This window comes from Corvus brachyrhynchos, unplaced genomic scaffold, assembly GCF_000691975.1.
Source record: "Corvus brachyrhynchos isolate BGI_N302 unplaced genomic scaffold, ASM69197v1 scaffold255, whole genome shotgun sequence".
Lineage (NCBI taxonomy): Eukaryota > Metazoa > Chordata > Aves > Passeriformes > Corvidae > Corvus > Corvus brachyrhynchos.
Genome location: NW_008238358.1, coordinates 838073 through 863394, shown reverse-complemented (window position 1 = coordinate 863394; position 25322 = coordinate 838073). Strand labels below are relative to the sequence as shown.

General features: G+C 37.9%; 1 protein-coding gene across 5 annotated transcripts; it reads right to left on the bottom strand.

Annotated features, from left to right (window-relative positions):
• On the bottom strand, nucleotides 1-17383 carry GPR1 (G protein-coupled receptor 1). Of its 5 annotated transcripts, none has more exons than XM_017735780.1 (3): nucleotides 17365-17383; nucleotides 13685-13832; nucleotides 1-2786 (listed from the first exon to the last, which is right to left on the bottom strand). In XM_017735780.1, the coding sequence occupies exon 3, from the start codon at nucleotides 2768-2770 to the stop codon at nucleotides 1724-1726; it is 1047 nt and encodes a 348-aa protein (XP_017591269.1). In that variant the 5' UTR covers nucleotides 2771-2786; nucleotides 13685-13832; nucleotides 17365-17383; the 3' UTR covers nucleotides 1-1723. The 5 variants fall into 5 exon arrangements, with proteins under 5 accessions (XP_017591269.1, XP_017591268.1, XP_017591271.1 ...); XM_017735779.1 differs by lacking the exon at nucleotides 17365-17383 and adding an exon at nucleotides 16870-16973; XM_017735782.1 differs by lacking the exons at nucleotides 13685-13832; nucleotides 17365-17383 and adding an exon at nucleotides 9052-9231.
• Between the last annotated feature and the right edge of the window lie 7939 nt (nucleotides 17384-25322).

Sequence of the window (25322 nt, the reverse complement as noted above, 5' to 3'; positions counted from 1 at the left end):
TTCTTTGGAAACAACAAAATTTTATTACTTCACTTGGACTACAGTCAGGAGAGTACACCCTTCTTGGAAAGATGTCAGGGAACATGTGAAGAAAAACTGCAAAATATTTGATTTAGGCACATTCAGCAGCACAGTGCCAAAATATTATGATGAGCAACTATGTCCCAGGCAGCAAATGACTCCAAGGAAGAATGCTGCTTACCAGCTTCCCAGCCCAAAGGGAAATACACTGAAACTCCACTGATCCTGCCTGACTCTCTCAGACTCTGAAACCAGAGTCCGAAGAAATAGTTATAGACCACAGTCAGACTGTTTCTATTTGTGCAGCTACCAATACTGGATGTGCTCATGCATACATATATATATTTTATAGAAAAGCAAATCTATTTACATATAAGGCCTCAATTACAGCATGAATGCTACTAATGTGTTGGCAGGCCATATAAACTAGGTAAATTATCTGAAAGGTAGTTTTATTCTATATGCATAGGCCAATAACTAAGAAAAAACAGCTCAAATTTACCCAAAGCTCTATGCTTTTACTTTCAGTGGAGTTTTGTCCCACATTCAACTTTTTAATTAAGTGGTATTGCATCAGAAATCTGTTCACTCCACATAGCATATATATATATATATATACATTTGCATTGGTGCATGTGTGATTCTGCAGCAAGCAACAAGTTGGAAGAGAATACAGCAGAACTGGGACTAATTCATCTTTCTTATGGGAGTGGACTCCATTTCCTGGATGAACTGTCTTGCCTCTTATTTGGAAAAGAAGTCTGAATTTGGCTACAGACTTGTAACAGAATACTGATGAATTCACTCCACCCATTTTTTTAAGCTTGACATTAAGGCAAACAAAATGTTATATTATTTCCGTATCTTTGCTTGAAAGAGCAATAAAGAGCAATAGTTTTAAACCTCTGTAGGACTAAAATTTTAAACATAGAAAAGAATGTGGCACAGAAGCTGTAAGAAATATTTTCACTAATTCTTTGCACATTTTGAATGAGTCTAATACCTTCTATGAAACATCTGCTCAGTATTTCGCACTCAGCTGGTGATAAAAATACAAGTGACCAGGAAACACAGGGTCTCCTGTCTTAGTTTTGAGTATAAGATAAAACTTGTCTTCTCCCAATGCTCTTTATTTCCATATTTTTCTTTTTTGACAATAGAAGGCAGCAATTCAGTGTTCCCTGTCGTGGCAGTCTTCTCCAGATGAAGAGTAGAGCCACTGATAGCTTCACTTAGGTGGGATGTAGCCAGGGGATTCCTCCTTGAGGCAGTAGTAGACAATCAGGAGACTCATGACCCAGTGATGTCCGGCCACAACCTCTTGGATGCAAGTGCCTCAATTAAGAGTGGTATCAGCAATGGCAAGGAGGAATATTTTTACTATGTGTTCTTTTGATATCGATGAGGTGTGGAACCACAGCAAAACAACAGGATTATAACAACATTCCTCATCAAAAGCCCCGTTAGAGTAATTCCACCTATGCTGATAACTTTCAGTTCAGGCTGTATGTGCATTGCAAGGACACACATCCAAATCACGTGTCCCCTAAAAACCTTTCCATTAAAGCAGCAAGTGCAATTAAGCCAGCTGTTTACAGAAAACTGCATATGCAAAGATGCACATCTGACTGGCAGATGTGAAGTCAAGAACACCTCCAAATCTCCTGTCAGCTCTTTTGGAGAGAGCTGGTGACAAGAGCAGTCACTGGGCAGTTTCACAATAGTGCACACGCGCATTGTCTGAGCTCCACAGCTGCTCGCTGACCGTTCCCGAGCGGCTCACCTCCCACAGGGCCAGCTTCAGCACCTCAGAGACTGTGGTCTTGACCTGGGCTTGGAACTTTTTGCTAATCAGAACATAGAGGATTGGGTTGAGGCAACTGTTGATGAAACCAAGGCCAGTGGAGAGTGGAATGCCATCCTGTAGTAAGTCATGCAAGTTTTCATCATGGTGAGCAGACAGCTCCACAATGCTGAATATATGATATGGTGTCCAGCAGACAAAAAAAGCTACAACTACAGCAATGATGGTCCAGAAAAGCCTGCTAGAAGTCAATACAGTTCTCCTCTTCACTTTGACAATCAGCAGTGAGTAGCAAATAACCATGGTCACTAAAGGAAAGAGGTAACCAAATGCAAGCCTCACCCAAATGAGAATGTGATGTGTCAGCAAAATAAGTTCTCTGTCATGCACATGGAAGTTGTTGTAGCAAATGGTGACATTGTTGAGAACCGTAGCTGTGTCTCTAAAGTATAAGGCAGGGCCACCAATAATTGCAGCTGACATCCAAATGATCCCACTCAGAACGAGGGTGTTCTTTACAGTCCTGTATTTGTAGGAAAAGACTGGGTGGACAAGGCGAATGTAGCGGTCAAGGCTGATGAATGTCAGGAAGAAAACACTGGCAAACATATTAAGTAGTGCAATGAATGAGTTCATTTTGCACAGCCACTTCCCAAAAGGCCAGTGGAAGCCCATTGCCACATATGTAATATAGAGGGGCAGGAAGAGAACAAAAATGAAATCTGCAATGGCCAGATTCAGGAACCAGAGTGTGGAAACAGATTTATCCCACTTAAAGCCCATAAACCAGATGACAATGGCATTACCTGGGACTCCCAGCAGAAATGCCACACTGTAAAAGAAAAGGGAAATGATATGGGCAATGCTGAGGGAGGACTGGGGTGACTCATCTTCCTCAGACAGATCGTAGAAATAAGAGTAGTTCTCAAAATCTTCAAATGTCATGTTGCAGAGTGGCTTTCTGGGGGAGAAAAGAAATGAAATGGTCAAAGGAGAAATGTTTTACTGCACTGTAAATAGTAAACTGCAATTCTTTCAAGTTCTTGGTCATAAACCACAAACATTGACTTAGTTTGGTATATCTATCACCTTTTATCTATCAGCTGCTAGCACAAAGCTCATGAAGAATTTTGGTCACAGGCATTTCAAGAAATGTTCCAATCAAAACAGTGCTGAAATCTCCAAGAACTGTTTTCCTTACATTAACTTCTTAACAGACAGCACTGAGCACAGTACCACTAATAAATTTCTAGGAGACTAGATTTTTGCTGAAGTATGATTTTGCTATTCTTTTGTGGTCAGGTTTCATACTTTACTGCTCTGTTCCTATGTAAAGCAAGTTTTATGGGTTACATCTGCCTAAAATCAGAGGAGCATCAGACATCTAGTTAGTGAAAAAAGTTCACTAAAAATGCCAGAAAGCCATCTTTTATAGAATTACACCCACCACCCCTTCCTCAAATTATAGTTAACAAAACAACAGACAGCAATTTCTCCAGCAACTAAAAGTTCATGGGTTTATTCATCTCTTTCATGTATGTCCTTGTATAAAGAAATAATAATTTTCGGGCACATTTAAAGTATTGGATTTCCTTAACACAGCAAAGGATGTAGAGAAGAAAACATACAGAACATATTGCAGGGATAATACAACTGTGGTATTCTTCCACTAGTGAGCTGAGAAACAGGTAATAGATGAAAGAAAATAAAGCTTCCCATGAACATAAAACACACTGTAAGGGCATAAATGAAACTATTTGTGGATCCTTTTTTTTTTTTTTTTAAGACAGAATTACAGAATTTTCTTAGTTTTCTTCTCTCGCAAAAGCTTCTGGAACTTACAAGTACAATGTGATTTTTCACATAGAAATTTTTTCTGTGGGTGGGAGGGAAGGGGAGGGGGAGGGGAAAGTGGAATATAAACCAAAACTGAGGGAAGAAAAATTAATGGGAAAACAGACAGGAAACAGAGTTTGAACAACAGAAAGACAAGCAGTCAGAAGTTATTTCACAGTATTATTTCACAGCGTTTATTTCGCAGTATAGACAAAGCTGCAGCACATCACAGGTGGCCACAATCAGACAAAAGTATCTGCAATGATCAAAACAATTATTCTGCTAAACTCAGTTATCATTTAAAGCTGAAATTGTTTGGCTGGACTCAGCTGCACTGAAGACCTGTGCCTGAGAGCAGTCAATTAGCTGTACTATGAATTATCTTACCGCTAAACTTCAGAGTGCTATCTCCATTCCGAAACCAAAATTCAGCCCGCGCTTTTGGAGCTCGGCCCTGCATTCCTGTAATTCCATTAATTATAGCATGCTAAGGACAACAGGAGAGCAGCCTCCAGAGCACACTGCCTGCAGAACCACATCTGCAAACCTGTGCTCATGTACTTACCTTTCCTCCAAAAAGCAGTTCGCTCAGTTTGAAAGGATTACTCGCACCAGTGAAGCTACGCATGTGCACACGCATTAACAGGATTAGACTTCTCATTTGTAGATGGATAGACAAGGAAGGAAAAAAAGGTTGTGTAACTTTATATCTCTTGATTAAAAAAATGTGTATTAAGAGTCAGCACAGCCTGTTCTGTCAAGAGGCTGTGATAGCATTTGTGATTTACATCAGGCTGAAGGAATGTTATTTGGTTTGCTGTCCTGATAAATGATACTTATTGGCCTGCATTTATGTAATTACATGCCCCTTGAGGGTGGATTCTGCATCAAATACCACTGCCACCCATCTGAGTAATTTTTTCAAACAGCTTAACAGCTGCTGAGAGAAGAGTATAAACATGAAGCAGTCCCACTAACATCTGGAACATTACATTTGGACAGTCAGGTTAATAACTGGATTTTTAAGGTTTGCCCATACAAAAAACTATCCCTTCAAATCAAATTTATGCAACTAAACAAAAAAATTTCCAACTATAATGACAATGATAAACATTTGCCTACTGTCCAACAACGTTAATTTTATATTTAACATTTCAAAGATGATGTATAGCAGGAGAAAAAACACATACCTAAATAAATGCCAAATATTTCCCAAGCCTCCTGTAGTTTAAAACTCCATTGAAAGAGCACACCTTTAGAATGCAATTATTTTTCCAAGCTTATATTTTTCCTCATCTCTAACTCTAGTCTTCAAGGCCATGACTCTTTAGCAGTGGGAGTAAAAAAGCAGGAGGAACATTGCTTACCACTGCTCCAAGTGCACAGATGCTGAAATTAGATTCTATGGCTAGGGCTCAGCAAAGACTGCCAATTACATTTGCAAAGCCCAGAAACTCTTACTTCTGACATTGACATATAGGAAGCACTTCTATAGAAGGACTCATGGTGTTAAGCCCTGTCCTGAAAAAAGATAAGCAGTGAGAGATTGTCAGTGGAGTTACACTGGTTTACATCAATGAGGACACAGATTTTTTCCATTAACCATAATTCATCAGAGATGTTTCTCTGTGGTCTTGAAACACACTGTCTCTTCATACATGGCTCTGAAATTAATAAATTTGCAGAGTCAGAACTGTCTTGCAGTTCAAATCTGACTTACCAGGATATGCAGCCCAATAAGTATCATTTATCAGGACAGCAAACCAAAGGTCTTGTGAAGAAATCTAATTGTATTCCTTATTCTGACACTAATTTCCTGTATGATCTTTGACAAATGGCTTACTTTCCAAGCTGGAGAAATTCTCATTAACTTGTTTGCAGACTGAGGCTCAGTAGAAAAAACAATACTTTCAGACAGCAGTTTCTGCTTGGCTTTTAGGGAACTGCTAGAAAGGGTAAGGGAGGTTTGGGACAGTTCATTGGCTCAGCGTCTGCTGGTCTGGGGAGCCAGTGCATAGAAAACATTTTTCAATAAACAGGAAAGTGTGGTTAGAGGCCTGCCAATAAGCCTTGGTAGCAGCCACAGGTTAAAGAACAGTGTTCTATTGCTTATGGATTAATATAACTAAGTTTAGACTTCTTCCTGTCCTTTTTTTAAAGTTTTATTTTAAATAGTAAACACTCTGTGCAAAGTGTATGCTCAGCATTTGCTTGAGGAGTCCGTTCCTGTTCTCTGAGCCACAAGCAGCTCTGAAAACTGAGACTCCTTGATTCAGTTGCTTAATTATGAAAATAATTGACCAGGAGGTTTCATTTCCTGTCCTCTTCTGTAAAACAGAAGTTAATTACTAAGTGACTTTATGGGAATATCACACGATGGCACTTGGTGCTTTTAGATCCTGGGACAGAATGCAGAATTGTCAAGAAATACAGATCATCAGGAAATATTTCTAAAATACAAAGCCACAGAACTGCTAGGAAGAGACTTCACAACGTGTTGAATAAACTGTCTTTCTCTGAATTTCAGCAGGGAATTACAGACTTGGATCTCAGTTGACATATTCATAGCTTTCTACTAAAAGTACCTAGAGTTTGTGTCCTCTGCCACTATTATAGTTAAGCTATAATGACAACTTGGACAAACTATTGGATTTGCCTAAAATAGAACAGCTCTTGCAACACTAAGAATGGCCTTACAGTTGTGACATGGGACCAGTACTTTGGAATCTATTCATGGCTATGCCACATGCATCCTGCTTGACCAGGGGAAGTTGTTTGACCTCTCCACACCTCAACCCTGAGGTCAGCGGAACAGCTTTGGAATTAAATTACATTGGGTTTTCAGTCTAAAATAGAAGAAAACAAAAAAAAAAAGGTACAATTTCCGCCCCCACTTCACTTGAAGCAAAATCCTCGTGGGGGTTCAAAGTTCCCTGGGCACCACACAAGTTAGGACCTAACTGAATTACACTGGCAGTCTACACCACATATTCGGGCTCAGCCCACACAACCCCTCTCTCTCACATTTGGTCCTTACTACTTTTGAATTTTACAGAAAGGTCAAAGGGAAGAGTTTATTCATTGTCTATGTTAGTTAAAAGTTAACACAAGTGTTTGAGTGGTAGTCCCCAAAACTATCTTTTCAGTGTGATAAATAGTGTTTAGAGCCTCTGGCCAGCTAAATTGGTTTCAGAGGTCACAGTAGTGGGTCCTGACTTAACAGGAAAATCATGGTTTGGAGAGTTGGCTGTCTCAACAGTTCATTTCATAGAGGGAAGATATTACAAAAACCCTCTTATCAATGTCTTTTTGAACAACTGTGAGCACATCATATTCCATGCGTATTATCTGTGGCTAATGGAAAGCTTATTTGATTGCATCACTTCAACTTCTGTCATTTGCAAGAGTCAAAAGTTGGAGAACAACTAGTTTCACAAAAGGTCACCTAAAGCCTCCTTGTCATACTGTGTGTCAGCAAGTTTGTCGAGGTATTGAATTCAGTCGAAAGACCTCATAATTTTTTCTTGGAACTTTTGAGGTGACAAATTTCGAATATATCTATCTTCAAAAACATGAACATGAAATTCACCTGGCAGTTTATCCGTAAAGTTCAAAACTCAGAAGGCTGAGCAAATTTGCTAGAGGTACATATGTATTTCTGGCAAGCGTTTTACAAAGACATAGGATAGATTCTAAAACACACAAGGAATACTGATGAAATTACAGACTGTCATGGACTCATATTTCTCCCTCAAAAGGACAAAGCCAAGATAACGACTTGGCCCAAAGCAGAAACATTCCTTTAGCAGGAGGTGCCTGATACACTCATACTGCAAAATGAAATCCTAGCTATGCTACAGTTTAAGCCTAACGTTGGCCCTGCAGGCAAAGCTACTAGGCAACAAGCATTTTAAGCTATAATACACAAAGGCAGAATCAAGGCTTGTGTCTATGTTTTCTCTTTCACAGACACGCACACAAACAACTGTCTTTTGACTATCCTTTTAATAGATATATAGATATATGGTAACCTAATTACTTCATATGTCATCCTGAATTCAATAACTGGAACAGGTCACAACAGATAAGACATGAGACTGGAAACCTTTTCAAGCCACAATATAGATGTATTTGTTCTAGCAGATAAGAAAGGAATGCAAATAACAATCATTCTCCATCATGTCTCTCAGTGAAGCAGTGTTAGAAATGTGTTTGCAAGGTACTGGCTAGACATCTCCTAAAACTGAGGCCAAAACCAACTTTCTTCGCGCAAGGCCAAACATGACCCTGTTAGTCATAACACACCGCCTCATCTGCGGTATTGAAGTCATTTGACCAGATAATAGCCTGGTAACATTTTACAGAGTGAGTGTTACAGCAGGATTAACAAACCCATATAGCACAGACTCAGTCAATATCGGTAAAGCTGTGATTTCAGACCAGCAGTTTTGCTGACACAGAAATGTGAAACAAAAAACGGAAAATCCAACTCTATATCTAAATAAGGCTGCTGTAGTAGGAAAAGTATCACAGTAGTTCTGGCCTGAATATAAAGTATCTTCTAGACAACAGCTGCAATGGAGCAGTGTACCATTTCCACAGTCAGGTACCTGATAAATGTCTGCAACCAGCAGCTGCGTATCACCAAAGCTGATTTATTTTCTTGCTGATCCCAAGCACCAAGTCTTCCATTCCCAAAGATGACAAAGAAACTCAGATGTCCCAGGATATGCACTGGGGAAGGGGAGGGGGCACTTGGTAACTCCATAGTTAGCACTTGTTTCTGCTCTTATTCCCTTCTGTTAATACAGCTAAAAATAAAAATATATTTTTTAATATTCCTTTGGAACATAAGATGTTGCTGTAGCCACTGCAAATCACGTAACCACAAAAATTGTCCATCAGAGTCAGAAAAATGACTGGTCATATCTGTGAAACACTTAAAAGTAGCACTATTTTTAGAGAAAAAATTCTAATATTGTTACCAAAAAAAAAAAAAAAAAGACATTGCCACTTGAGACTCAAAAATTGTCTTATGTACTGTATGTGTCAGCACTGCCAAAGTATTTACATAACCAGTCATAATGCTTCAGTATTCATAACCCTTACTGAAATGAGGTTCAAGTGAGAAGTATCATCAGTCTGGTTTACAGACGAGAATGCTGAGAGTGACCTACAGGAAGTCTCTGATCAAACCAAGTGCTAAATCTGGAGTCCCTGCCTAGTGGTTCAACCACAGTCCTATCCTCCTTTCTTAACTTAGCACTGTCCCTTCTCTCATGGTGAAGTGAAGAAACCGCGGCTTCACCTCTGGGAGACCTTCCCCTTCCTGAAGGGAGGCTCCCTTCTGCGCCAGGATGTCCATTGTGGTGAAGGAAGACAGAGCTTACCTGAGCAGCCCTTAGGGCTTCCGATCTGTTTTCTCTGCACGGAAGAGAAAAGCAACCTGGATTTCCACCATTTGCTTGTCATAGCAACTGCCCTGTGTCTGCAGTCCCAGGACATACCTCAGAGCCATTAAGCATGGCTCTCAGATGACAGAGCCCAGCAGGTACACCATATATCCTATTGGCTGTGAGGTAACACACTCATCAAGTATTGTTCTGTGGAAGCTTCACGTGTTTTCTATTCCTCCTCAAAGGCCAGCAGTATTTTCTTTGGCTACAAGCCACCATGATAACTACATACCTAGAGCAACGGAGATACCCGATTAAAAAAATTTAAGTGCCTCAGCTTCGCAGTGACTGGATTGATGGGATAATGAATGCTTGCGTTTCTAATTAATTACAGCCTTTTCAGGTTTTCATGCAAAAATTACTTGGAATTTTTACTTTGCAACTGTTTCACATATTTGCGATGAAAGAATATTTTGACTAGGATTCATGTGATCATTACATGATTATGCAGCTCTGAGCATGTTTTTTTAAATGGTTGTACTGCTTCAACAAACAAATGCTTTAATCACAACTCCCTCCTAACAAAAAGTAGCAAAGTGAGAGCAGAGGATACAGAGTAAGTGCAGATTTTTTCTGCAGTTGCCTCAGCAGACTAAGGCCAACTAAACATAAGTTAGACAACAGCCGTTCTAAAGGTACTGCAAGGCAACACCAGGTCATTACAGAAAAAATTCAAAGTAACACTCTCTCCAGCAAGATACAAAATACCTATCGAATAACAGATAAAAAATAGATTACAATCTGCTATATTTACACTCCTTTTAACAAGAAGAGTTAAGAAATAACTCCAGAGAAAACTAGCACCACAACTCATTCCTCTACTGTGCCTTCTTACACCCTATTCAATTTCACAGATTAATTTCCTAGTCACTTATTACTGTATGCTTGGTTGTGTACTGCCCTCTAAATTGATCTCTGTTTTCCTAGGTTTATTCTACTCCTCATTAGTACACACCAGCAGTTTATTCTAGCATAAATGTAATATTGCTATGCTTATATTACTCTTGACACATACTCTTGCATGGGTATATCAGAAGATGCAATTCCAAAATACTTCTAGTACACATCTTATCAGCTGGAATGTTTCAGATAGCATACTTTAGTATGTCCTCACAGTTAATATACTAGGATCACTGTGTACAGTAGATTAAGGGCGTCAACTTCTGTATCAGTGTTATTCTAATATTCCTTCTCATACAAAGGTAACTATTTTTTTACGTTAAGATCAAGTCTATAGTAAGTACTGCCTTTTTTCCTGCAAAACTGAAAAATTCAAATTGCTAAACAGTTTCAGAAGGACTGGATATTCATCTAGCTCCCTAACATGGTATGGGGAACACTCCCTAGTGCTGAGAGGAGTAGATGGCATCTATGATTAAGGTGTTAAATTAGGAGCTTGGAAATACTGGTTTTACAGGCTTCCCATATTACCTTTGCAAATCACTTCCCACTTGACTCTGCCAGATATGGTGTAACACCCTCAGTTAACATTACTCAGGTTTCTTAAAAGGGCAATTTTTCTTAACATTTCCAAAATATCTCATTAAAAGGATGTGGGGCTGAAGCTCATTAAAAGGGGATCACTAGAAAGAAGAGATGGGAGTTTAGAAAGTGGAATTACATCGACTGTACAGGACTTACTACTCCTTACTACTGACATCACTTTCCTTCTCTCCTCTAGAAGGCCTCAGAAGGGAATGAAAATTGTGTGCCAGGCTCACACTTGCTGAAAGAAGCAAGTACCTTATGTTGGGAAACTACCCACAGGCCCTAGTCTTTGAGATCAAAACCTCACTGGATCTAGGCACTATAAGCACATAATGAAAGACAGTTCCTGCTTTGTTTATAATTAATCAGCATTTTCTTGCCCAAAGCCAAACAGTAAATTTGAAGGTAGAGTTGGAAGCAGAATTCAGAACTTGCCAAAAGAATAAAGAGGCAAGTATCTTCTGTGGGTAGAGGGAGAAGATGCTGGTTCTTAGTACTTGTGCCTTGTGATTCTTGAAATACATTCTTCAAGGAGTATCAAAAAGAGACAAGAGAGCCTGGGTAGAAGAAGAGAAGTAGGATAATGCTACAAACTTTTTGCCTGCTAATGTCCCTGGCAAGAACTGAAGACTTCTACAGTGCTGCCCTTTGCAGATAACCCTTGCAAGCAAACCTAACTTGCAGCAATGGGTTTTGTCAGCTTCCCTCTGAACCCAGTAATGAAAAATTATTGTATCTGTAGCAGGTTTGTTCAGCTCCTCTGAAGAATCATAGCAAAATGGTGGGCCAGGTATAAGAGAGCTGCAACAATTCAGCAGAAATTCCCTTTGGAAAAAAGCTGCCATGGGCTAATACACTCCTGCTTTAAGGTCCTCAACCTCTGGAACACACTGAAGATACAAAGAGCACAGAAGCAGCTGAACTCCCCCAGAAGTATTATATGCCACCTTTGAGGACACATAACTTCTTTTTTTTTCCTCAGGAGCCTCAAGCACACCATAAAAGCAAAAGCAAGTGTGAGAGAGCTCACCTCTGCATGATGGCATCTCCCCTTCTAGAACCAATGTCTCTTGGACACTGCCTACCCCAGCCACAGCAATCCCTTTCTTCTGCTGAGAGGCCATGAGAAACTGCTCCTCACAGTCGGCTCTCTTGAGCAAAGGCAGCCACAACAGAACCCTGCACTGTTGTGAAACTGCTAGCTTTAGACTGAATGAACACAAATTAAACCATTATCAGAAACAATGAGTGCAAATTAGCCAGACAACCAGCCACCACAGTAAGAGAGACAGCTGAACTGCTGGCACTTTCCATGAGACAAAATAAATAAATAAGCAAATAATAAGACCATTCAATAGATTACAATCCCCATGAAACCTAGCTGCTGCTTAGTGCTTGGAACAGCAGAGTTACTAATACAATATTAATATCTAATAACAAATGACAAAGTTCAAGTGTCTCTTAAAAAACACAAGGAGAAGAAAATTCTTTAAGGCAACTGGCTTTATTAGGAAACAGATATAAATTTTCCTCTTGAATCAATTTATCAGAAATAAACACAAATCTAAGCATTTCAGAAGTTGCTCATTAGGTTGTCAGCAGAAAAAGAAATTCTTAAAAGAAATAATGTGTAATGTACAGTACACAGAAATTGCATTATTTTGATCAACACTTTTCCTCTGCCCTCACCCATGCAGTAAAAATGTGTAATCAGATCCTGCATAGGAATCCTTTTACAGATCTTCCCTGACTTATGATCCTTTTCCACAAAAGCAATTAGAGAATCCAAACCATAAATTCACACTCCAGAGTCAAATAACTTCCACTGTGCCACACTCAAAGAGATTCTCAGTTCAACAGAAGTGGACTCCAGTGTCACTTATAGCACATAAAAAATCCCTAGGGTTGAAGTAAACTTGACAGGACCTCTATCCTGTCTGCCTGGCAAAAGTTGCTGATAGTGTTTTAAATTTGGCCAGAAGTTGCAGTGACATTAAACAAAAGTAAATTGGGTTGTCAAAATATTTGCATTCCCCAGTTCAGCTGTGGCAGAACAATAATATGATAATAGTGAAAGATGATAATGAAAGTAAGCTATCATAAGTAAATTAATCTTGAAATCAGTTTCTACATCTGCTTTGACAAATTACTTTACCTTGACATACCCTTACTCAATCTCTTGTCCTTAACTAAGAATTAGTAAGCATTTTATATTATTCAGTGATACAATTTTATTCAGCTGTGTTTTAACTCACAGACAATGTTCAATGCATATATGTCCTGTAAGTCCACAAAACCAGGTCTGGGATATTGCTTGGCTTGCAAGATCACATTTAGAAAGACAACAGATGACAATGACACTGTTATCACTAAGTGGGAATAGGAGGTGGAATCTATTCCTGTCTCATTGTGTGGTAGTATACAAGGCTTCAAATCTTATTGTCACTTCTAGGAAACACGTTCCAATACACTTAATGAAAGGTAGATCCATATCCTACCTTATTCCACAACAGTTAGGGAAAACACACACACTTTCCAGCTGAGATCACAGAAACCTTATTTAATTCTGCAGAACTGTAATTCTTCAGAACTACTTTGTTGATCTGCTATGTAAGTTGAAATGATTTCCAGTTTCTGTTCTAGAATCTGTTCAGATCAGAACTGATGTATTTTTAACTAATAATACTGGAAATTGCTATAGCTATAGAAGACACACTATCCCTAAGCAAATAAAAAAAATAAAACCAACACATAGGGGACACGGAGGGGCGAGAGAGATTTAAGCCAAGGTCACTTACCATTCTTTGACAGGATATAACTCCCTGAAGTGTGTGTTAACATACTCAAATGTAATTAAAAATTAAATTAACGCACACTTTCATATCTTTTCTTGGTGCTGGGTTGATTCAAAGTAATCTGTAAAATGAGTATTGCATTCTTTCTTCCAAGAAACTCTTTTAGCCAGTATATGCTATAGCACCTTACAGCATCTGCCTGCAAGTGTTGTTGCAGCTGTAGAGACACATTATTTAGAAGGTAAGGGAGAGAAAGATTTTAAGTATAAGAGAGTTTGACCTACCTTGCTTAGTTCTTTGAAACAAAAGGCACTGTAAATCAGGGATGTGAGCTCTGTAGCAGAAGGAAGAATGAAATGATCTGCAGAGTTCAGAGTGACTTCAGTGTGATTCCAGCTGCTTCACTTGGCTACTGCCTTCCTTCTAATAAAGCTGCAGAATGATATAACACCGTGTTTGTTTTCAGCTGAGGAAGTTGTTTCCAACTTCCCTTGGTTTTCTAGACCCATTTTTGAAATATTGCCATGCTGTATAATCCCAGTATTTCACCAAAAATAAATGTTAGACATGTGAATGAATCATTTTGGTCAGTGTCCAAGCAAGCAACAGATGTGGTGGCTGATGAATGGAAAGAGACCTTACAGTTGTGGGCTGCTTTTTGTTCTGCAGAGAAGAGGTTGAACAGTATTTCTTTGTAAGCACTCTGGTTTATAGAAAATAATGTTGAATGAGCTGAAAGATGTTTAAAAAGTCACACTGAAAGCATCATTCTGTAACTTGTACAGTGCGATACATTCATTTGGTATTTAGGAATAGTAGATTAATCTCCTTTTGTGTGTAAGAGTGAAGTAAGCTCCTCAAAACACTAATTAGTGACTCTGTCAGAGTGTATAAAATTGGTCAGCAATTTGAACTGGATTTTAGGTGACTGGGCCCAATTCCCAGTTCTGTAAAGAGCCTGATGAGTTTTTGTGGTCAGGCCTCATGATCTCCATGTTGCTTAATTTCTCAGTCAGTAAAATGTAAATATTATTCCACTAGTATCTACCTACCATAGCTTACCTGACTCTAATGGTACCACACTCATCATATAATTTAAAATCAATTAAGCATCTGTCAGTCCACCTTGCCAGTGGAAGCAATAATCTAACAGTGGTATTCCTCTGCCACTAATGCAAAACACGGAACGTTCCACACTGATTGAATCTAGTCAAGACAAAATTTTCCAGATATCAAATATATTGATTCCAGTGAAAAATTAGAAAGAAGAAACTCCAACAAACCATTCAACCATCAAAAAAAAAAACCCACAGAAAAGTGAAGTGCTTAGTGAGATCAGCTAAACAGGGATTTCAGCATTTGGTTAGCAAGGCTATCAGTTCTTAAGCAAATCTGTTTAGGTTCACAGACCACAGATGTCTTGAGAGGAACCAAAAACTCCTTCTAGCAAAACTAGTCTTCTTTATCTTTCCTCCATGACAGTTCTTGTTCTGCCAATATAACCTCAAACACTGAAAGTGTTTAAAGTTATACATGTACATTGTACATGAGTGAGAAAGCCTCTAATTCCATGAAAGGAGGATGGGGATTATGCACAGACCCCCTGGACCACGATGAAAGGACAGGGGAGCAGGATTTCTGTGAATATACGGAGACAAAGTGGGTTGCCGGAGGCAAGCACCTCACTTATTTCTTACATTTTAAAGATTACCTGTTTTCTCTAGGTAACTGATTGGTGAATCTTCACTAATAAAAGCTCTTAACAGTAGTTATCTCCTTTTGTGCTGAGGGTTTTTTTTGCCTGTAATGGCATGTGAGTCTCTGTCTCTCTAGGTACTTTGCCAAATCTAGTTATTGTAAGGCAGTTAATTTAAAGGTTTAGATAACTCCCAGACATGATCCACAAAAAAAGATAAAAACCCCAGCAAACAGTCACAATTTGCCAAATGCTCTTCACTTTCTCGGTGAGCATTCTGGAGAGTGCAAAGGATTCTTGCAGTTTGGGGTAGTGAGGAAGTGTCCTTAAGGAGCTGTTTCCTTCACCATTAACTAAAACAGATTTCTGACTACTTTAACATATACTGGAGTTGATACCTCAGCTCTTCCATCCTTCAGAACCAAGGGAGGATTAAACCCCACAAAGCAATTTTCCTCACCCTTCCTAACGACTGCACCAAATATGAAATAAAAATGCAAAGGGCCCAGAAGTCATTTTGCAGAGGAAAGTTTTCATAGGAAATGATACTTTTCTTTCAAGAATAGCAGATTAATGCATTTAAAATAATTTTCTACCTCTCTGTCCTACCTACATTTGCTCCTTTTCCCTTGAAAAGGACTTTTGCTTTGATGAGCAATTACCCAATTTGCACAGTATAACCAGCATAGTAACATACCTGAGAGGGGGAAAAAAGAGAACAGAATTTTACAGACAAAATTGCATTCCATCTGAAAGGATTCACTTCTACTTGTTTTCTGTTTAGATCTAAATACAGCATTTAAATCATATGTAGTTTCGATTAACCACAGTGGAAATCTTAAATCCCTGAAAAATGTAAGCTTAGGCTCTAAGTCTTTCGTTTTAGTTCTTTCTATGCTCAGACATAGTGAAACTGGAATGGTGAGTCATAAATTACATGGCTTTTTAATACACACTTTTGTGCAACCCATTAACCATTGACATAACTTTAGTGTGATCTTTTCAGATAATTTTGTGAAAGTTACATGCTTGGAAGAAAATTAGTGAGTAAAAAAATGCCTTATTTACTTTCATGTCTTCTCCTTCCTCTATCTGGAAGTTATATTTTATTTTGCCATGTTATTTGTGCTTTTTCAACAGGGTAAGTAATCAAAGTCTTGGAATTTTTACTCTACATTAAGTATGGCAATATGCCAGACAGCTCCAAAGAGGGACATGCATTCATGAACATACAGTACACGTGGAGCTTGCAAAGCAGAGAAATACTACTTTAAACCTGATGGAAAAAGAACAAAAGGGAGGATTTACATACAGATAATAGACATTGGGTCATCCAGTAGCGAATAAACTGGATCTATTGAATAGCAAGATAACTTTAAAAAGCACTTCTGATTCTTTGGGGACTTTTTAACCCTATAAAACAAAACAAAAGCAGAGGATGTATGGAAAAAATATACAGGGGAAAAATTTTCAGAAATGCTTCACTAGTATTAACCAAAGCACAAATTACAAAGCAATAAAAAAGCCAAAAGTAACTTTTAATATATCTGGATTGCCAATTGCCTGATTGTTCTGACAATTATACCCACCGGATCTTATAAAGTTGCCTATTAGTATGTGCAGATAATCTCAGCACTAATCAACATCCCATCAATGTTCACTAATTCAGTTAAATTGTATAAAACACGAATTTGCAAATTAGGTCAAACAAAAGACATTAAGTTTTTCTCAGGGTTAATTTAAGCTGAACAACACAAGAAAGCAACTACTTACTGTTGTTTACAGTTCAGTCTTTTTTTTTAGAAAAGTAATTCTTCACTGTTCCTTTGTCCTCACTGTTTGAATACCTCATCGACTAAAATCCACTCTGGAAACACCGAGTTTAACTACCTGACAATCAGGAAAAGGGTAATTTCCTCCCTTGCTGTGAAACTAACGGCTATTCATGCCTATCCTTTAGGTAAAGCTGTAATGTTTACTTGTGGCTTAACTACCCACTATATACCAGAGTCAGCAACTATGACAAAATTCTCCAGCGACACATTTGAACAAACCACCCGATGAAGGAAGGTTTGGCTCATTTAGGCAGGTCCACACCTCCTTCTATGCTGGTATTAACAATCTGAAAGGTTTTCATGTATAACACATTGAAGAAATTCAGCAATTCTGCGGAAGGTAAAATCCTTCCCCCATTACTTTAGTTGGGTCAAAACACACAAGCATATAAGTGAATTGCTATGCATGTATATATGGATGGTATATACATACCAGTTCAAGCTTCAGCACTTCATGTAACTCCTGCAAACACAGTCAGCGGTGTTACATTCTATGAAATAATGAACATTAGAGAATAATTTATTATAGCATATATTTATCATGTGATGTATGTATTATATATTATTATATAATGTATAAAATGTATTATTATATAATGTATTTTTACATGATACCTGGGAAAAAATAGTCTTAGAAATACTCTTTGTCCTCCATAGATTTTGGTTTTATACGTGCATTTTTTCTCATTTTCCACAAATAAGTATTATTTTCTACATAATTTTCAGACCACAGGTATTCAAATTCTATATTCATATGACAATAAAATAAGAGATTATACCTGCCACTCACATAACACTTGAAATCCATGGAATTTTCAGAGGGTGTCTTGACAACCAAACTTCTGATATATGTCATTGAGTACTAAAGATTATATTAATTGAAGAGCTAACCAGCCAACTTGACAACAGTATTTTTCCATTTTAGCCAAAATGCTGTCTCCTCCCATGGAAAGGAATGTCAGTGTTTGGAAAAATGATTTCAGAGAGATCTACAGAGATTAGAGACACAAAAATGAGGCTATGCAAACTATAGTTGTTTCACTATGTATTTCACAAAATATTTTCATATCTTCAGTACTGTATACAGATTAACCAACTTGCATTTTTCACCTCACATAAATTACCTGGAACTACAGAGTTACCTAGACAGGTCTGAGGGGTGAAGCCAGAATTTACTGCACCTTGGACTGAGTCAGATATCTCAAAATCTGCCCAAAGCCTAGCCAGTCTAGGTTCAAAGAAACCCACAGCACAGAGATGAACCTTAGCCACACCTCTTCAGGATTTAGGCTGCCTCCACCCACTCAGGATGCAAGTCACAGTGTAATTGCTTACACCCATTCTTACAACAAACAGAGATCTTATTTTCCACTTAAAGTGCAAAGACTGAAGATTCAGTTATCCGTCTTTTATATAATATGCCTTTGCATTAAACGCCCAAATCCATTGTTCAAATAGGATTACATTATGATGCTACAATGGGCAAAACTCCTGACCCAAGAGGTGCTTAAATTTCAGAGGTGCTTAAATTTCAGAGGTGCTTAAATTTCTGCAGTCAGCTATTGACAATTCACAGCCAAGTTGTTCAAGACTGTTATGATGAATAACAATGCATAAACCAAGCAGATTTGCATGAAGGAGACAATCACCAGTTCCACTCCCTCACTATTCTACAGCCTTGGCTACCATGTTCACTGGGACACAGCTGGTCTTAAACACAAACAAAATGGAGACAGGGAAACTGAAAAGGATTCCAATTCCCTGCAAAAGACACAGAGCAAAATTGAGTGTTGATACAAAATTTGGGACAGTTCCCTGAAAATACATGCTAATAGTCAGGGTGCCTATACAGGACTCACATGTGATCAAGCAAGGTTGTTGCTTTGCATCATAAACACTCAAAATCTTAACTAAGAGAAACACCTGTGCATGTGTGGAATTGTAGAGCCTGCTGGTTACTCTTTACAATACTTGATCAGCCATTGATATTCCTTAGGAATTATGAACATGCTAAGCTTTTAAATTGGACAGTAGTTCCTTGCAATGAGGAATGGTTCCTGAACACCAAGTGCACCAAGTGCACCAAGTGCACCAAGTGCACCAAGTGCAAAGCTGATGCAAATCAAATCTAAATCAAACTCCATCACCTACAGATGTTCTGAGCATGTTCTGAGGTGTTCTGGGTTTGGTGGTTTCAATACATACTAACTTGTATTTTTAAAGCTGCTTTTTATAGTCACCTACATTTGTCAGACTATTTTTCTGTTTAGTGGATGTAAACATGTTTTGTGAAACAGGTGACCTTGACGCCACAAGGATTTAAGTTATTCATCCATAGAAATGAATGTGAGACAGGGAGAACCAGTGCAAGCTTCTGCCTACTGCTCTGTGTTTGTCCTCTCTGATAACAAAGTTTTACTTCTAAATCCTACCCAGCTCTCAGCCTCTAATGAGTTGGGAGCTGATAAATCCCTATAAACCTGCTACATGTGATAGAGGCAAAGCAAATCATTTGATGCTCTGAAAAACACTTTGCTAGTTAAGGGCTCAGTGTATAAGTCAACCTTAACTCTTTCATTGCCTTCAATACAACCAAAACTAGCACCACCTCTAATAAATCAGCAATGGGCTCAATGGATGAGACATAGGAAAGCAGTCTAAACACAGAGACAGCTAAAAGGCCCAATATTTATTTGTCCATTCTAGTTCTAATCCTTAAGCTCTGTCAAGACATGCAAAGGTTAATTTTAAATCCTCCTTGCTTTGCAATCTATTTTTTAAGAAGACTATGTGACCCAAATTAAGCACTCAGCATGAACTTCTACATGGAATTTACATGAATATAGAGATTAGACTTAGCATTTCATGTAAAGGATACTTAAGTTGCTATTTGTCTTTTAGACAAATAGGCTCCCTTCTTTTAAGAGAAGAGCAGTTTGTGGAGAAGGGAACAGCCACTCCCCCATTTCAGGTTGAGAGACTAGGCAAAGGGAAATTACATTAATTGTATGTACCGGGGATGCAAACCAGAAATTGAACTCCAATTACTTCAGTATTAAAAACAGACAATCTAACAACATAGAATAAATCAGAAAAAGAGAGAGGCTAAACTCTGATCCAAAGTAATAGTATGTGAAATGCTGAAGAAACACAAATCAAATGAAAGGCTTTTTGTTTAAATGTTCTTTTTCTCCCTTTTAAATTTTTTCTATGAAAAACTGTTTTCAAACTGTAAGAAAAAGAGACTTCTTTCAAAGGCTGATGTTTTTGCTTATCAGCATTCCTAGCCTAAAATTAAGTTTTGTCTTTGGGAAGGACCCAGAACTTCTCTTGTTTAACTTCCTGCTTGCTTCCTGAATAGGATAAAGAAATCTGTCTTGAAATTATTCCCATGGTAAAGCAAAGGAGAGAGTCCGCTTGTTCTCAGATGTAAGAAAATATCTTATGTGGTTTATTGTGGGAACATTAAAAAAATTTTACATGATTTAGAACAGCCAGAGCAGAGAAAAATAACACTTACTTAACTGCTTTGGGAATACATTTTGACCCCACCTTAAACTGACTGCAGAACATCCAGTGACTCAACATAATAGTATATATATTTGGAACTACCCAATTCTTATAAATTACACTACAGACAAGAAAGCTGCAGAAGCATTTTACATTCTGGATTATCTTAAATTCATATCCATCTATTTAAAATCAGGACAGTTCCATTAAAATGGATGTAAATAAACATTTTATTCAGAATATTACAAGGGGTAAAAGCCAGTTCGAAACTTCTGGGAGCTTAGAAAATTCTTGATAAACAGAATAAACAACCTTCCAAGAAGCTTTGAGAAAATTATCTCTTTGTATCAGAAAGACATTATTCCCCGCTTGAGTAATGGCAACTAATATTTACTTATGCAAAAATGCCTTGAGTTCCTACTATGACAGATTGTGAGGCAGGCTATAAGGGCATATTAGTCATCTACTATACTTATTTAAAATATTTCAACACACTCACATTGGCATCTGGTTCAAAAGCCACATCAGTTTCATACCTTATCTATTAATAAAAAGAAGGATGGTTTAAAACAGGCTAGAGAAATCATTATGCCCTGCAGACGAGACTGATTCTGTTCTGAGTGTATTTCAGCCTTGTTATCTGGCTGTGGTTAATACAAGAACCTATTGGTCTTTCCATTCCCTTCATAGCTGAAGGCTCTCAGGCTGCAGAGTTCCCTTCAGCATGGGGGAAATGGAGTCATTTTACGACTTTCCATTGCATCTTCCAGCATAAACATGTCAGAAATTATTGTGTATTTCCAAGTAATTTGGTAATCAACAATTATACTTGAAAATCTTGCAATTCTCCAGGGTCATTGCAATTCTCCAGGGTCATTCTGAATATATAAATCAGACAGTTTTAAAATTGGCATTATTTTTGAAAGTAAATATGAAACAATGGCAAAATAGAATAGAGAAATTCCAAGGAACTGCTATTTTTGAAGCTACAAAGAAACTCCATGCACAACATGAAGGTCAAAGAATATCCTGCAATTCATGAGCAGTCACCTACAGGCAACCCCAAGCCTAATTACTGACCTAGTCCCTTTCTTTATGTCACTTCCCTAAAAAAACAGGCAGAGTTATTTCGGAGAAATGATCTGACTGAACAATCATTAACTGAAAACAGAAATGACTGTGACTGTAACAGTAAACTATTCAGCATTTTATGATAAAAAATGTGTTCTCTGAAAGCAGAATGTTCTTTAGCATACAAACTTCTCAACTGCTGATTTAATTTCTTTGTGTTTTCTTTTAGAACAGAACATCCTAAAAACATTTTAATTCAAGGTAATGGAGAGATTCAAAACAATTGCAGCAAAGCTAGGTTATGGATTTGAAATCTAATGTAAGATGGTTAGAAGCCCATTGTGCAAACACTTTCTGAAAACACTGGATTTGGATACATTTTGTAGCCATACTGTTTAAAGTGATCCATTCAGATTTGTCTCCTTGCTGTTCCTTCTGGACAACCTGCCAGCAAATGAACAGCAACAGCAGCTCTAACAGCAATAATAAAACCCTCTGGGATCAGTGCATCCCAGAATTTTTCTCAGCACTATAATAATAAAAATCTCTATATTCTGTACATGTATACAGAAATAAAATATAGAGAGCAAGTTTAGTGGAAAAAATGCATAGAGCACAAACTCTGACAACGTAAGCCTGTGAAAGCAGCATCATGGCCTCCAAGTAACAATAAAAAATAAACTAGGAGAGGATTTTCTTCTAATAAGATATTGGAAAAAGAGTCAAACTGTGTAGTACTTCAAGCCACCTTTTAAAAATTTAAGACCTGATTACAAGAAAGTAAAATAATATTTTTAGGAGACAATTCTCAGCCCATGCATTTCAAAAGTGTTTTTCTAAAGTCCTCTCAGTGCTAAATGATATTTCAAACTTTTTTCTTGGTCATTACCCAATCATGTTTCAATTATAACGCAGCTGCCAAGCTTTTTGGTTGATAAAATGGTTAAGCAAATAAAAAGAAAATTTAACTTTCAAATTTTTGATCTTAAGAAGGTTGTTCTGGCAAGAAAATGAAAAATAGAAACAACAGCCTTTATAGTATCTTTAAAGTTTTGGGGTTAAGCTAATGTCCTGCATATTGAAGATGTTTGTATTACCAGCACAGGTAAAGCTCTTATTAGAAAATTAAAATAACTTTGAATACAAAACAAAAAGCAAAGGTCAGTTTTAGATAATGAGAAAGCAAGCAGAATGCCCACAATAAATTTGCCTCTTTGAAATAAAAAAGGTTTCATTTAATTTCAGTGCCATATCTAAGTAAATAAAAGACCATTATTATTTTTAAGAACATATATTTTTCATTCAAAAATGAGAAAAATGCTTAAAATAAAGAATCAATGTGTAATAGTAATCTGTGAAACCCAGCAAACTCTTGAGTAAAGCAGAGCAAAGAAAACAAGGTCTGTTTTGTAAAGAGATTATCTTTTCCTTTTACACTTGTGAGGAATTATTTTCTTTTACTTTGAAAAACCTTATTAAATATCACACAATTCATACTAAAGGGGAAAACAGAAATATCATAAAGGATCAGATAGCTGTTCCATAAGTCTCATACCTGATATCGGCCAGCGGCCATCATCAGATTTTTCAGAGAAACACAACAATTACTTCTTAGGAATTAAAGGTTTTAATACAGTGCCAGGCACTGTATTACAGCCATTCTACTGTAAAGTTGGAAAGATACTTCTTCCCCAAGGTTACTCTGAATGTGAAGTTCTCTAAAATCTACACATGTAGTCACATTGCCTTGTTAGAATCCAGGCTAAAACCAGCAACCCATCTTTGGGAACACTTGGCAAAAGTAATCTCTGCATGGCTCAAGCCCCAGGCCTTCAGCTGCTGTCAGTCAGTCAACACTTAGCTCAGATCCTTTGAAGAACTTTACCAAAACAACAATTTAAGGATAAATTAGGCTTACAACATCAGCATCTATAAAGAACATATGCAACAAACTAAAAATCTAGCCAAGAGTTTCCTGCCAGCTAGATTTACCAACCTTGATTTTCTTTCATCACATTCTCTCTTTTCCAATCTGAACACAGCTGTTGGAAGAAATTTGAGACTCTTTAGGAAAGAGGCTGTCTGTCTTTGTTAATTTGTCTTCATGTTTTCATAGATACAACTTTGACTCACATTTGGGTAACAGAAGTGAAAACCATAACAAATCAAAGTAAAAGTAGAAAGCAAAGCAGTGAAAGGTGTATGGGGCAGTTTTTAAAATCTGAATAGATGAGTAAAGATACCAGCAAAGAGAAAAAAAGGTCTGATGCTAGGTCAGGAGAAAGTATAATTTTTTAAGGGGAAAGGAAGTTTGTCAGCCCTACTCAATTGTCATGCACATATGTGAGGAGTAGTTTCCTAGGGGGGAAGAGGAGACTGAAGGAAAGTAATTTCTCTCAATACCTTACCTGAATTTGAACCAAGGTGCAACCTCAAGCTCATAAAGAAAGAGTTGAAAGCCAAGAAATATGTGGCAACCCAAGCCTAAGTTCTGCTATCTTTGCGTGACAGTCCAAGAAACAGAATGTTACATTCTATCTTGCAAAAATATTCAGGAATATTCTGAGGACGAGTTGTATGGCATTGTAAGACAGACTGTATAGATTACTCATTGCTAAAAAGGGCTTCTGTTTCACATGAGCCATTCTGGAAAAGAAACTTCAGTGCCTGAGCTATGTAACCAAGCTTCCTTTGTTTCAACAAGCTATGGAGTTAGCCAAGCCACAGCAACTCGCTAATCCTGCTATAAACCACCATAAAAGTAAACTATTTTAGCCTAAGATAGCATGTCTATATATGTGTTTGCCACATGTTTAAATAATGAAGCTCTGCTGATGTGCAATAATTTGGGCACGTGCCTGAGCCTTCCATGTGTGCAAATGCTCTCGGACTGAAAGTTCCACTTTTCCCAAGTTGTGTATTATACTAGGCAACAAAATATCATCAGGCAACTTTTGTTTTGTAACAAGTATTTATTTTTCACCAAGAATGAAATATTCATAGGTATGCATGTACCTAAAGAATCCAGCAGCAACTAAATTCAGCCCTCCTAAAGAGAAGCCTTCTCCTACTCTTCTGTCATCTGAGATTTGTGTTGAATTACTTGCTCAGTGTGGGTGGACGTTTCTGAGCTATGGTTTCATAATAACACAGCCACACAGCAGTGCCTTTTTACAGCAATCTCTTTCAATTTTCCATATTACAGTGCATTCAAGATTGTTTTCCCTCCATTGCATAATCCAAGCCTGTATCTGCACCTGTCTTCACACATAAGGGTGTTGTGTTGACTTTGTGTCTGCCTAGATGGCTTAAAATACCCTGCTGCTTCAGCATAGTGAGAGAAATATGCAACGGCTCGTTTCCCACAGCAGACGAGACAAACGTTCAAAACCCTACAGCTGAAAATAAGAGAACCTGAGGTAAGGTCACATTCTAAAGCCCACTTAGAAGCAGATCTAGCATGAACTCTGATAAAGTCAGACTTCAACGTTCTGATAAAACGTACTTGAACAAGCCACACCATGTAAAGAAAGCTACTTTTAATGGCCGAAAATTTAAAAACAAAAGAAGGGTAAAACTTAAAGCCTGCTCTCAAGTACATGAAGTAATGTGTTTTGAAGGAGAAAATTGCTATTACAGTTGTTGAAACGAAACGTAGCGAAGAGGTTACTTCTCTGTAACCAGAAACATCCCGGCCGGGGCTGACAAACAGACGCCACCCCGAGGTGTTCTGGAGCAGTATTCCAGCGCCTGGGCTGGAGGAAGGGAGGCCTTGGGGGCTCCGTGCGAGTTGCGCGAAGACAGCTCCCG